This window comes from Gossypium hirsutum, chromosome A02 (assembly GCF_007990345.1).
Source record: "Gossypium hirsutum isolate 1008001.06 chromosome A02, Gossypium_hirsutum_v2.1, whole genome shotgun sequence".
Taxonomy (NCBI): Eukaryota; Viridiplantae; Streptophyta; class Magnoliopsida; order Malvales; family Malvaceae; genus Gossypium; species Gossypium hirsutum.
The window spans coordinates 77,954,757-77,967,540 of record NC_053425.1 but is presented as its reverse complement, the minus strand read 5'-3'; the positions used below and the strand labels follow the sequence as shown (position 1 = coordinate 77,967,540).

At 35.5% G+C, this 12,784-nt stretch overlaps 1 protein-coding gene across 1 annotated transcript; it reads right to left on the bottom strand.

Annotated features, from left to right (window-relative positions):
* Positions 1–6,749: 6,749 nt before the first annotated feature.
* LOC107951946 (calreticulin-3) lies at positions 6,750–12,088 on the bottom strand. Its single transcript, XM_016887132.2, has 14 exons — positions 11,775–12,088; positions 10,606–10,713; positions 10,181–10,373; positions 9,844–10,102; positions 9,539–9,595; positions 9,386–9,433; positions 9,182–9,268; positions 9,037–9,094; positions 8,864–8,931; positions 8,691–8,783; positions 8,552–8,608; positions 8,353–8,448; positions 7,275–7,301; positions 6,750–6,968 (listed from the first exon to the last, which is right to left on the bottom strand). Exons 1-14 carry the CDS (start codon positions 11,875–11,877, stop codon positions 6,957–6,959), a joined length of 1,266 nt encoding a protein of 421 aa, XP_016742621.1. The 5' UTR covers positions 11,878–12,088; the 3' UTR covers positions 6,750–6,956.
* Positions 12,089–12,784: the final 696 nt, after the last annotated feature.

Genomic DNA, 12,784 nt, shown 5'->3' with positions numbered 1-12,784 from the left:
GATGTTTATTGTCTAGAATATGTAATCATGAATGTGTGAAAATTTCAAGCTTCGATTTAGTCGATTGCATGTGAATTTAGTCAATAGGACTTATATGAGAAAATTTTAAAATGTGATAGGTCAATGCATGAGGACCTATTAGTGCATGTGGAAGAAAAAGGGGACTTGCATGTCAAAGTGCCCAATTCTTGATAAGTGGCCGGCCAAGCATGACTCCATTCCTCCAAGTTTACGTTGTTTATTATTTAATATTGGTAAGTAAATTAAAATAAATTAAAGAAAGGAATTAAAAAGGAAGAGATGAATAAAATAAGGAGGGAAGAGGGAGTGTTCATCTTTTTTTTTCTTTGGCTATTGCCGTGAGTGAGGAGAAGGAAGGGAGATTTGGTTATTGGATTTTGGCTTGGAAGATGGCTAGAATGAGGTATGTATTGAATGATTCTTGAAAATCTATGCATGTTTGAGATGGTTAGTTCAAATTCTACTCATCCTATAGATTAGACTTAGGATTTTGAGGTTGAAATTCGGCCAAGAAGCTTGAAACTCTTAGTAGATGTGTTAATGTCATTAAAATGGATAGTAATGTAGGATATGGTGAGTGGTTAATTGCTTTTAACTTGAAAGTTGAGGTTAAAGGGGTTAAGTGATTGCCGAATCTAATTTAGGGGTGGAGGATTGTGTTCATGTTATATTGGATAGGTAGAGGTTGTAATGAGGTTGAAATTGTTGAATTGTTAGCTTGGTAACTAATGAAGTAATCGGCCATATGGGGTAAAAATGGGATGTTCATTTTAGTTGTTGTTTCATTTTTGTGAGAAATGGGTCAAGTATTCATGAGATGAAATTGTGTGATTAGATAAATTAAAGGTAATAGTATAGTTGATGAATATATATAGATATACATATTCGGCCATCACTTAGGAGCTTATGTGATGTTGAGTTAAGCTTTGCATATTCGGCTATATATATATATACATATATATGTAAGCCCATTCGTGATACTACCTTAGGACTATGTATATATAACCGACAAAAGAATGGGAAAAACTAGTAAGGGTGAAGGCCGAATGAGCTATAGGTGGTGTGGATGACTTTTTTACATGTGGGTGTGTGTGTATGCCATTTAGTTGGTGACATTCGGCATTTCTTAATTAACATTAGAGATGAGTGAATGAAATCGGCATGTGTGTTTGTGGAAATGCCGAATGTGAATTTGGATAATATTGAGTAATGTATGTGCTTTAAAATGATGGAATGGAGTGGATGCTTTAAATGTGTTACGAACAATTATAAGTTAAATTAAGGGTTGCTAAGTTACCATTGTCATTGCCGAATATACAAACATACATATGCATGTGCAATTGAAGAATGAATGTTTAGCAAGATGGTTAAACTAGTTAAATTATTGATTTAGCTCAAGGAGTTAAAGGAGGTGAATCGAGCAAAGGCAAAGAAAAGGTTATCGAGTAGCCGAGTTGGAACCGTCTTACCCAACACGAGGTAAGTCATTAAGCATGTAGTTGGTATTATTTCAAATGGTCATAATGTTTATGTATTGATGCTGAATGGAATGAATAAATATACATATATATATATATGCATGTACGTATGTGATGATGAAATTGTTGAATGAAAAGAAAAGAGGTAAGATGTACTGAGTTGTTGATCTCGGCACTAAACGTGCGGGTATAACCATTTATGACCATGAGATTGGCGCTAAGTGCGCGGGATTAAATTGTACAGCACTAAGTGTGCGATTTGACTATGTTGCACTAAGTGTGCGAAATGAATATGATGCACTAAGTGTGCGAATTGACCATGCGGCACTAAGTGTGCGAGTTTGACTATGTAGCACTAAGTGTGCGATTTGATTACGTAGCACTAAGTGTGCGAGTTGATTATATAGCACTGAGTGTGCGGACTCAATATACATTCGTGAATCATTATGGACACTATGTGTGCGACACTATTGAGTCGATCGCGGACAGCGGATCGGGTAAGTGTCTTGAGTACATGGCTAATAGGTGCTATGCTTATACTTGGTGTTGAGCTCGGTAAGTTTGAACCTATGTGACAAATATACTTGAAGTCACGTACATAAAATTTATCGTAGGATGGGTGAAAGGCCGTTTAGTCGTTGATTGTAACGAAAATAAATTGATTTATGAAAATGCTTCAATGTCCTATTGATGAGTATATGGAATGTGAATGCATGAATTGATATGAAATTGAATCGATAGGTTGGAGGAACTATGGTATGGTTCGGTATGGATGGAGTAAATTGTCTCGTTCCATTTTGTTTCCTCTTGTGATAATGTTATTGATGGATGGTAGTGCATTGCTTATGACTTACTGAGTTATAAACTCACTCGGTGTTTCCTTGTCACCCATTATAGGTTGCTTGGACTCATCTATTTTTGCGGGGTCAGGCCGTCATCGAAGTCATCACACCGGATAGCAAGTTTTGGTACTTTCTTCTTAGTTGGCTTAGAAGAACATTTTGGCATGTATAAGCTATTACGTTGTGTTTGAACTTTGGCATGTAAACTTTAAGCCATGCGAAAATGGCACGAATGTTCGATTGAGTTGGATCAAGGGTAGGCATGAAATGGACCTAGTTACTTTCGTAACAGATGCTGGCAGCAGCAGTGTCATGAGATTGAAAAATCACTAAAAATAGTAGGAGTGGAATTAATTGATGAATAAATTATGTAATCGAAGCTCGATGAGTCTGTTTTCATGAGGAAGTAACGAAAAGATCATATGGGCAGTATATTAAGAGATAATCAGATTTTTGTGGGACAGGGCCAGAACGGTTTCTGGATTCCCTGCTCCGACTTTGGAAATTCATTATAAATTAACCAGAGATAATTAGGGGTCGTACCATATATGTACAGATTCCTCTCTGAGTCTAGTTTTCATAGAAACAAACGGCATCAGTATTGAAGCCCCGTGCAGGGAGATATCCAAGTCGTAATGGGCAAAGATCAGTGTAGTCGACCCCTGCAACTTGGGAGACTTTGACTAATAAACTGTACTAATTGGCCCGACCAAAAATTCTAGAAAAAAATACATAGATGGGCACATGAGTCTAGTTTCTGGGAAAAATTACGAAACTGATTTTCGAGTTACGAAACTCAAGATATGATTTTTAAAACGACTAGTACACAGATTGGGCAGTGTCTGGAAAATAAATTTTATAAGGGGTTAAAGTCAGTTAACACCTCGTGTTCGACTCCGGTGTCAGTTTCGGGTTCGGGGTGTTACAGCTCCCTAGTGGCGTCACTTAGCCACTTTACTAGAGGCTCTTTTGTGATACATTTTACCCACAAATTTTAATAAGACCACCTATCCAAGGCCCCTAACTTCTTAAGTCCAAAATTCAATAATTCTACCGGGTTTTGGCCAACACATGGGCCTTCCATAAGCCCATTTACATACTCAAATTATGAATTTCACAACCAAATACCAAATTTTAAAAACCAAAATATCGAGAATCACGAAAAAACCCGAAAATCAAGATGTTACAGCAGAAGTTGTATACCCAACCACCAGCTTTTGGTTCCTTATCTATTCGAACTCGGGCTTTTACTTACATCAAAGTGTACGAGTCATGCATACATAATCTGCCATCCACTCAGGATTTAGGTATTTCACACTAGGAACGTCACAACTGAATAAATCCATAAACGAATTCAAGATGTATTCTTCTTGAGTTATGTCTGATGTACTGTCAGTCCATTTAGTCAAATCTATGTTTCTATCTTCTAGGAGTCACCCGCTCTTATGCTCAAGACAAAGCATCTCCACACTTGGACTTGATAGACACCATTCTTTCAATTGGTTTGCTCATTTCCCATTAGACTAAGGACATATTTAGTTTCGCCTACTAATATAAGTTGTCTTTCCGTATTACGATCTGACCATGTAATATCATTTAGTATTAGTTTAAATATTAGACAACCAATGAGCAACATTTGCTTCCATTTTGATTTGCGTGCAAAAATCATATGAGGACAATTATACAAATTATATTAATGTAATCAATGAATTTATTTTATTAACTAATTTTTTCAAAAAATTTAAAAGTTTACAAACGGATATACTACACTCAAGGCACCAAATCCAACACACCATACAAGTTCTGAGGTTGTAAATTATCTATCTTGGTTGTCTTTAGCGTTAGAAACTTGGCATTTACACAAAAATTTAGACTGGTTTTGAAATTTATAAATTTGATTTACTATTAATGTTATTAATCGAACTTTAATTCATTATTTAACTTGAGTATGTTTATAATGTGCATTGAGCTTAAATAGGTTTAATTTTTTTTATATAATGATTTCAGTCTAGTTTTAATGATACAAAGTGTTCGGATATGAAATTGGGTGTTTTGGATTGGTTTTTAACCTTAGGAGTCTAGGTTTTTGTACTTATACTAAAAGTATTGGAACATTGCAAGTTGTACCTAAAAAGCTATAATTCATAGGTAACGTACTGTTACATAAGATATATGTACTGATACATAGCCCTTAAATATGGGTCACTGCTTTGTTTTGAGTATTACGAGCCCATTGAAGCTCAAATTTGACCCCGGACACTTCCAACCAACCACCAAATGATTCTAAATGATTTTAAAGACTTCAAATTTGTTTTTATCTAAATTTTATATTGGGTTAAATATAAAATTAGTACCTGAACTTGTTCACTTCTCCCAGATTGGTACCTCTGATTTTTTTGTACCTAAACTTTTTTCCCATCTATTGGTTTGGTACCTAAACCTAACACCGTTAAAATTTCTTTGACGTGGCGACACTGGTCACTTGCACACCACCACATGTCGCAATCTCATAAACCCCTTTGACTTGTGTTTTTTTTACCCGACCCTTGAAAGTTTTTTTAACTTTTTTTTATGTTTTCTCTACATCTTCTTTGCCATCTTTTTTTCTTTCATTTTTCAACATCTTTCCTTCCTATTTCTTTAGCTCCAGTGACATGGCAACTTCATCGTGGCCATAGTCAATAATGGTCAGCCTTTCTCCTTCACTTCTCTTCGACGAAACCAAATGTTGAGATTGTTACGGCGAAGAAACATGAGGCTTCTACTACTATTGTGAAATATTGGAGTTTTGGTGAGAAAAAGGAGGCGTATTATCGTTGGTCCTCAAATCTTCTTCCATATTTTTACTAGATCCTCTGTACTCATTTTCTTCTTCTAGCAGTTGCCTTTCATCTTGTTGCTGTTATTCTTCTCCAGCTTACTAGTTTTGTTGATGATCACCTTCTTCGATATCTCCCATTTCTTCTCCATCTTCATCGTTGTACATGGATAACAAGGCAATCACTTCGGATTCCTTTTTCCTCAACGCCATGGAATCTAAGGTTCCTAATTCGACGGGAAATTCTTAAATGATTTGAAAACTAGTTCAATTAGGGTTTTTTATTAGAAAATTTAGGGTTTGGATTTCAGAACCAATTGATAGGGAAAGTAGTAATTTTCGAAAATTTTCTTGGTGGGGTTGGAGGTGATTGTTGTTAAGGCTAAAACAAGGGGAAAAAGGCTGATTTTGATTTTGGAAAGGTGACTTACTATTGGTTTGGTCCTTGGCATTTTTCCATCCAACTCACCACTTATCTGCCCCCTCCCCCACAAAGAATATGGTCTCCCCACAAATAAGACGATGCAGAGAAAAGAATAATTAAAATTTCAAGGGTCGGATCAAAAAAAAAGAAAACATAGATCAATGGGTCTTGGGATTGTAACACGTGGCGGCGCACGAGTGGCCAGCGCTACCACATTAATAAAATTTTAATGGCATTAGGCTTAATTACCAAACTAGTGGACAGAAAAAAAGTTTAAGTACCAATCTGAGACAAAAAAAACCATAGGTACTAATTTGGGAAGTGAACAAATTAGAAAAACCATGATGAGAATATAACTCGCTTTTAGGTCCTTACTTAACAATGGATTCACCTGTACTAGCTTGACACAAAGGTGAAAAACCTTAAAGTTAAGCACAAACAAAACTAGGGAAGCTTGAAGAGGGCCATCAAAAGTTAAATCTCTATAATTGATGCCATCGGCACCTACAAAAGCACTAGCCACGATGACCAAACCAGGAAAGATAGAGCCCCACCCCAAATCAACGGGAAGGCCAAAGGCATCGCCATTGACCATAAGGCCCCCTCCATCCAAACTCCTCACCTAAGATGCAGGTCCAATTTGTTTTTATGGATCCAAATATTGCTTATTCAGATAACAAACTTGGATGTCAGAATCCAAAATCTGAATTCGTGTTGCACAACAGGTGAGGTTTTCTTCTAAATCAAGTTGGCTTCATTTTTGTGTTGGTTCTTAGCCAAATGTAGGTTGAACAACGGTAAGCATGGCATTAGTACTGTTCAGGCGGCTTTGTACTTTATTTTGAACATATTAGCTTTTTGTTTTGAGAAAAAAGAATAAAAGGGCAGAAGGGAGCGAAAAAGAGGAAATGAGGAAAAGAGGGAAAAAAAAATTTGAAGGCTTTATTCACGTCTTTTAAGAGGGTGATGTGGATTTAGAGTTTAGAAAAAAACAGTGACACGTCAACATATAGTCCGCATCAAATTTCTGTCACGTTTTGGGGTAAATTACTGCGCGAAATGTGGTATGTCTCGGGGGCAAAGTGCCTATATACCCATCAATTCTAATAGGTGATATCTCTGGAATTTCATCTTTGTAATACCAAATAACTGATTAAGATTCAGGATAAAGAGAACTAGCGTATTATTATAAACTGGTAGGGTTTATTCCCAAGCGGAATGAGTTGAGAAAATTATACAAATAATTTAGTGCAAAAAAGGCTAGACTTAGGTAAACTATGTTGACTTGATTCAGCTTTTGTAGCGACGACAGCAGAAATGAAAGGCAAGTAACACGGCACAAAGGGGAGGCAGGGAGCAAGCAACAACACCCTTCAGAGCTCATCCTGAAAAACAACACAACTGACTTGTTATTGGATAATCTACCCGATTCTGCAGGTTGTCTTCAATCATACATACGGTCATCACATAAACTGGGGACCAGATTCGGAATATACTGATTGATTTTCGATAGAAAAATAGGTAAATGGAAAAAAAAAATCCTGATTTACTTCTTCAAGAAATTATGAGATAGCTAGGGATTGTTAGGAATGGAAGGGTTAAAGTCATGAAGTGAAAATAATTTGGAAACATTCCCGTACAAGATAGCATGTTATGATGAAAAAATAGGTCAAGTAGAGGTTGATACTTACATGAAACTCATCATAATCACGTGGATGCTGCAAAGAAAACATCTCCGTTAGAAGTTTGATTGGAAAGTCGGATAAGATAAGCATTCAATATCAAATTACAAAATCCAGTTGAATTTGTTTCTAATATCCACTTTCATCTCCCTATTTTAAGCACATGCACATATCAAAGTATTAGAACATTAATGATCTTGAAACGAAATAAAGTTTAAACGAAATAAAGTTTTAGGGACATCATTAGCCGCAATTCGAATCTCCAACTACCATATTCTCTATGGACGAATTCACAGGCCCTGCTACATTTATGTGATCCCAAGCTATCAGGATGCTGGTGCTTCAAAGTTAAAAAAGGCACCTGAAGTGCCTGAAAGATTACTCAATCAGGAGGTTGTCCTATGTAATATCCTCGAAACCATTGTGTAACACCATAAATCAATGTCTAGAACATCATAAAATGCTGTGTAAAGCATGTCATTATAGCTTCTTCAGACCTAGATCCAAGAGCTCCAAGTGTTCCAATTGTTAATGCCACATATTAGCAGAAAAATAGTTTAGTAACTATCAACTAGCAAGATCCATGACCTTAAGGACAATACAAGATGCCCTTCCTGCCCTTCCCTAGGAAACTACAAGTAACTAAGTGAATGAGGGAAATATTCTCCATTCTGAATTTCTATTCTCCAAATCTCTGGTCCCCTCGGATATGTAAAACGATTGGTTTAATTTCAGCACCAATCATCCAAGACAAATATCTATCTAGTATTACAAAGAGACATGTACGTGCTGAAGCAAAACCTTAATTTAGGACCTACACAAACACTTAAATCCACAGAAACAACAACCAAATAAAACCCACATGAATAAGGTCTATTTCTGAAAGTTTCACCTAGTTAGTAGTCCTGCAAGGTTTCCATATTTTTCTAGTTTGGAGACTTGAGTTCTTGAAAATTGGCAAACAAGCTTGAGAAAAGAAATTCAGAAATGTGAATTTGTTGCCTGATTTATTTTAGTTTCTTGGTCTTTTTAACATTGTTGTGAGAAGAACAAAATAAAAAGGTTATAGAATGAGAAGAATACAAACCCTTCTGTATTTGTCTCGATAGCGATCCCTGTATCGTCTATCATAACCCCTCTCTCTTCTTCTTCTCTCTCCTTCCTCTCTTGCTCTTTGAGCTTCCTGTAAATGTTTGACGCAAATCTATTTAAAAACACAATTCAAGAAAACCAAGTGCATAGTAGAATTTATGGATGAATATGGGGAGCAAAGGTCTGTCAGTAACCTCTTCCTCTCGTGCCTTTCTCACTTTCTCTGCTTCTTCAAATGCCTCTTTTTCCACCTGAAAGCTCAAATTTAGAAAACTACCTTCTGGTAAAAGGATAAAACTATCTAGTAATAAAAGGAGAATGAGAAGGGCACACCTCCCGGTTGGCAAACACTTCATCTACCACTTGTTTTGCATACTCTGGATCATCACAGATCAATACATTGTCGAAAACCGAACCAGCCTTCACCTGCACAAAATAATCCAATTTGCATTACAAATCAAGCTATCCCAAATTAGTAAACTGATATCTATGAATGTTAGAACTACCTGCCAAACTTCAATGCCCACATATTTGATTGGCTTGAGCACATACAGATCAGGATCATCTTCAAATTCTGGAGAGAAAACAATATCATTCAATTTTTTATTGCAAATTCTTCAATTAAAAGGTTCTTTTCTTGAACAGATATATGGAAATATAAAGATTCATTGCGGAGTACCTGGATTGTCAATATAAGGAATCTTCCATTTCCCTTTATAATTAGGATTCTTGATTTTCTGTAGTGAAAAAACAAAGACTGTATTGATGAGAAGCTGCTGTCAAAACATTAGGCCTCATATTTACTTGTTAGAATGAAAGCAAACCTTAGGTTTCCATGGTCCTTTGTATTTTGGATTCGGTACCTTTGGTGCTTTCCAAATACCATCCTCTTCTTCATCCCACTCATCAGGCTAACCAATGAAAATACCATGATTTGATTGTAAAACCTTGAAATATGAGAAAACATGGAAAACATAGAAGCACATGGCTAATGGCTTAATATTTTTGCTTGTAGGTAAGAAACTAACCTCTTTAGCCTTAGGATCAGGAATTTCTTTGGGAATCGAATCATAACCCTGCAACACCAAAAGATGCTTAGTTAGGCCTATTTTGCATTTATATATATATATAAAAAGAAAAACCGTTGAGTATAGAGATGAAATAATGACATGCAAAGTTACCTCAGGTTTCGTGGCACTGGGATCTTCAATGTATTCTCTATCATCCCAGTCCGCAGGCTGCAAAAGATGTAAATTTACAGGTTTTAAAATTTGAAGTTTAAGAAAACAGACCTTAAGGAGTAAGCCTGAAAATCATAGTCAATATTGGAAATTAGGTATCCTAACTGAGACTGTTTAACAATGTACTGTTCAGTCTTATGGAGAAATGCTGAGGTCACAGTCAGTATTGTATCTAAGATTTTCTAAGGAAAAAAGTAACACAAGTGCTAATAAAATATAGGAGGCTTCTAAGTGCAAGTTGTAACCTTTTTAGCTTTGAGATCTTTGATTTTACGGGGAGGAAGAATATCCCAGTCCGTATACATGCTTCCAGAATCCCTTTCACGATTATCTATGAGGATACTATAACTTGCATCTGGCCTAAGAATGAATGTGTAGAAATGAGTCAACTTGTCTGTTTCACATTCCAATTCCTTCTTAATAGGGTAATTCTGGCCCTGGTAAGAAAGTATAACATGGAGCTTCTTTGTTTGTGTCCCACAGATATCTGGCCCAAACATTAAGCTGCAGGGTCAAAAAAGAGAGATTAGCCGAGTTTACTCAAGTGGCTGGTAAGAAAAGCTTCCTAGAACAATATCAAACCTATATGGTGTGTCCCCTCCAAATTTCTTTTGATTGACAAATCCGGAGAGAAGCTTCATGTAACCGCCACCGCATTCAATGTCCTGCTCAAACCTTATGGAATACTGGATGACCAATGTCCTGTTCTTATTTGTAAACTCAGGGATCTTTGCGGATATTGCAAAATGTTTAGCATCGCCAGACGTCTGAATACCTACAGAATTATTTATAGTCATTGTCAAAATGAAGAGACAACTGGGCAAAAGTTAAATTTATCAGCGAAAAAAGGCATCTTAGGTATCATTCTGGTGAAAACACTTTTTATCTTCAACTTGATCGCAAGGTTAACACGATTTAAGTTCATTTATTCACCAAAATTCTCTGTTTTTTTTTTTTCCAAACAACACAATCATTTTGGAATAAAGCAGCAGGAGCTAAAAGCATACCTTTATCATCAGGATCTCCAGACCACTTTCCAGGTGTGTGTTTAAACGATCCTGCTTTTCCTTCACTTTTTTTCCAGTCAGATTTTACCCAACGACTTTGCCATCCGTCTGTTCACAACATCAGGTGTTACCAATGTAGTTAAAAACCCATACGAGTTCCATATATTGCAAGCCAATTGAGAGCAAGTAATATAAAATCACAGAAAACTCGTTACTTCAACGGATGTAGAATGACACCACTTCTCACGTCAACAACCTCAAATGGGTAGCCAGAAACAACCCGGACTCGATACCATATTAAACATCCATTGTAAAACCAGTTTATAATAAGTATCTACCCAACTAATTTTAATACCTTTTTTTTTTTTTTGCCCCTTTCTCTGTTTGCTTGAAAACTTACAGCAAGAAAAGACCAAAAACCTAACAATCTTACCGCGCTATCCATTAGGCTTATCACATCTAAGGAAGTCTGCAAAATAAATAAACCAACTACAACTCAAATAAATTTTGATTTGGGTAAAATTTTCGAGTTCAATTTTATTCTGATTCAGGAGATTCTTATCATTTCGGAAAAATTTACACTCTAATTCAATTTTTTATACAATTTTAAATTATATTTTTTTATAAAAATTCAGTTGACATTTAAATTTTTTTGGTCTTCCTTTTCGGTGTTCTTTGGGTGTCGAAACAAACAAAAAGGGAACTCTATCATAAGATTCTTGTCTTATTTCTTTCCCTTTCGCATTAATCTATAAAACAAAGAGTTCAAGTAAAATCATTGAGCTTTTATAAGTTTTTTGAGGACTGTTTATCTGCAATAGCAGAACAGATGAAACGCTCAGAAATTAAAATTTTAACTTAAAATAAATTGGTTGACTTACGCACTACCTTAGTCAATGTCTTGACATATCTACCGAAGAAAAAACAGGAAAAGAGATAAATGTAAAAGGGTGTCGTATTTCAATCACAACTACATTTTTACTTCAAAATTCCCATATCTTCCCACAACCAAGCAGATAGTAAGGGGAAAAAATTACTGCAGTTAGTTAACAAGCCGACAAAGATTTTCAGTTGATGACGTGGCGAACGGAATTCATAAATTTTTCTTTTTCAAAAGGAAAAAACTTTAAGAGATGTTGCAATGAAAAGCATGCAGGGAAAGACAGTACCTTCGAAACGCTCTTCAAAAATGATCTCTGAAACTGAAAACCGAAACAAAAACAAAAGTACAAGCAGTTTAAGCGTGACAATAGAAGAAGAATGTCGCGCCATTAGTGGGGGACGAGATACCACACACTGCCTGCCTATTGAGAAAGCTTGGGCTAGTTATAGAATGTTTGCAAAATTATTCACCCTCACTGTTTCAATTATTTACGGTGATGGCATGCAGTATTTAATTAATTTCTGATTTAGAGGACATTTCCTAGTGGGAACACCAAATGCTTGCTTTTTTAGATGAATAGAGGAGGGGAGGATTGAGGCCAAAAGACAGCCATAGCCATTGTTTTCCCTTTAATTACGTTAAGACCCCACATCTTTGTAATGATAGCCAATGAGAAGTGAGGACGACGTTGCAATGTCCAATTGTCTTACAAAACGCTTAGAATTTAATCTGAACAAAAAATAAATATATCACATCACTTTCAATTTGATGGTTTTTTTATATTTTATATTTTACAGCTGTGAAGAAAAACAAATTGATTTTAGTGCTTTAAATCCATTATAATGTTTTTTTATAGAGGTTTTATAAGTACAATTAGAGCTAAAAATACAAATTTTAGAAATACATAGTTTATCCTTTTTCATTTCTCTTGAAAACAAGTATCTTTGATCTTTTCCACTTGAAGGTTTGAGATAGAAAATTACAACTTTTTAATTAAGCATGAGAATGTAGAATTGACATAATTTTTAACTTTAATTCTCAAATGGGTAGTTGTTTTAGTCATACTATTATTAATAATAAGGTTTAAGAAAAAGCAAGAATTTAATGACATGAGCATCACAAAACTCGTTTCTAGTAAACTACACTTGGGAGACAGGGGCAAAGCCAGAAAATTTTTTTAGGGGGCCGGATAAAATTTTAATTTTCTATAGTTTATGTCTTTATAATTTATAAATGATTAAATCAAATTTTTATAATTTTAGGCGGAACAAAATATAATTTTACATTTACTAATTT

Bases quoted from the DNA above. Each gene is read 5' to 3' on its own strand.
- LOC107951946 (XM_016887132.2), bottom strand. From the start codon at position 11,877: ATGGCGCGACATTCTTCTTCTATTGTCACGCTTAAACTGCTTGTACTT. The intron at 10,714-11,774 runs GTACTGTCTTTC...TGTTGTGAACAG, and splicing joins TTTTGAAGAGCGTTTCGAAG to ACGGATGGCAAAGTCGTTGG. The intron at 10,374-10,605 runs GTATGCTTTTAG...ATAATTCTGTAG, and splicing joins TGGAGATCCTGATGATAAAG to GTATTCAGACGTCTGGCGAT.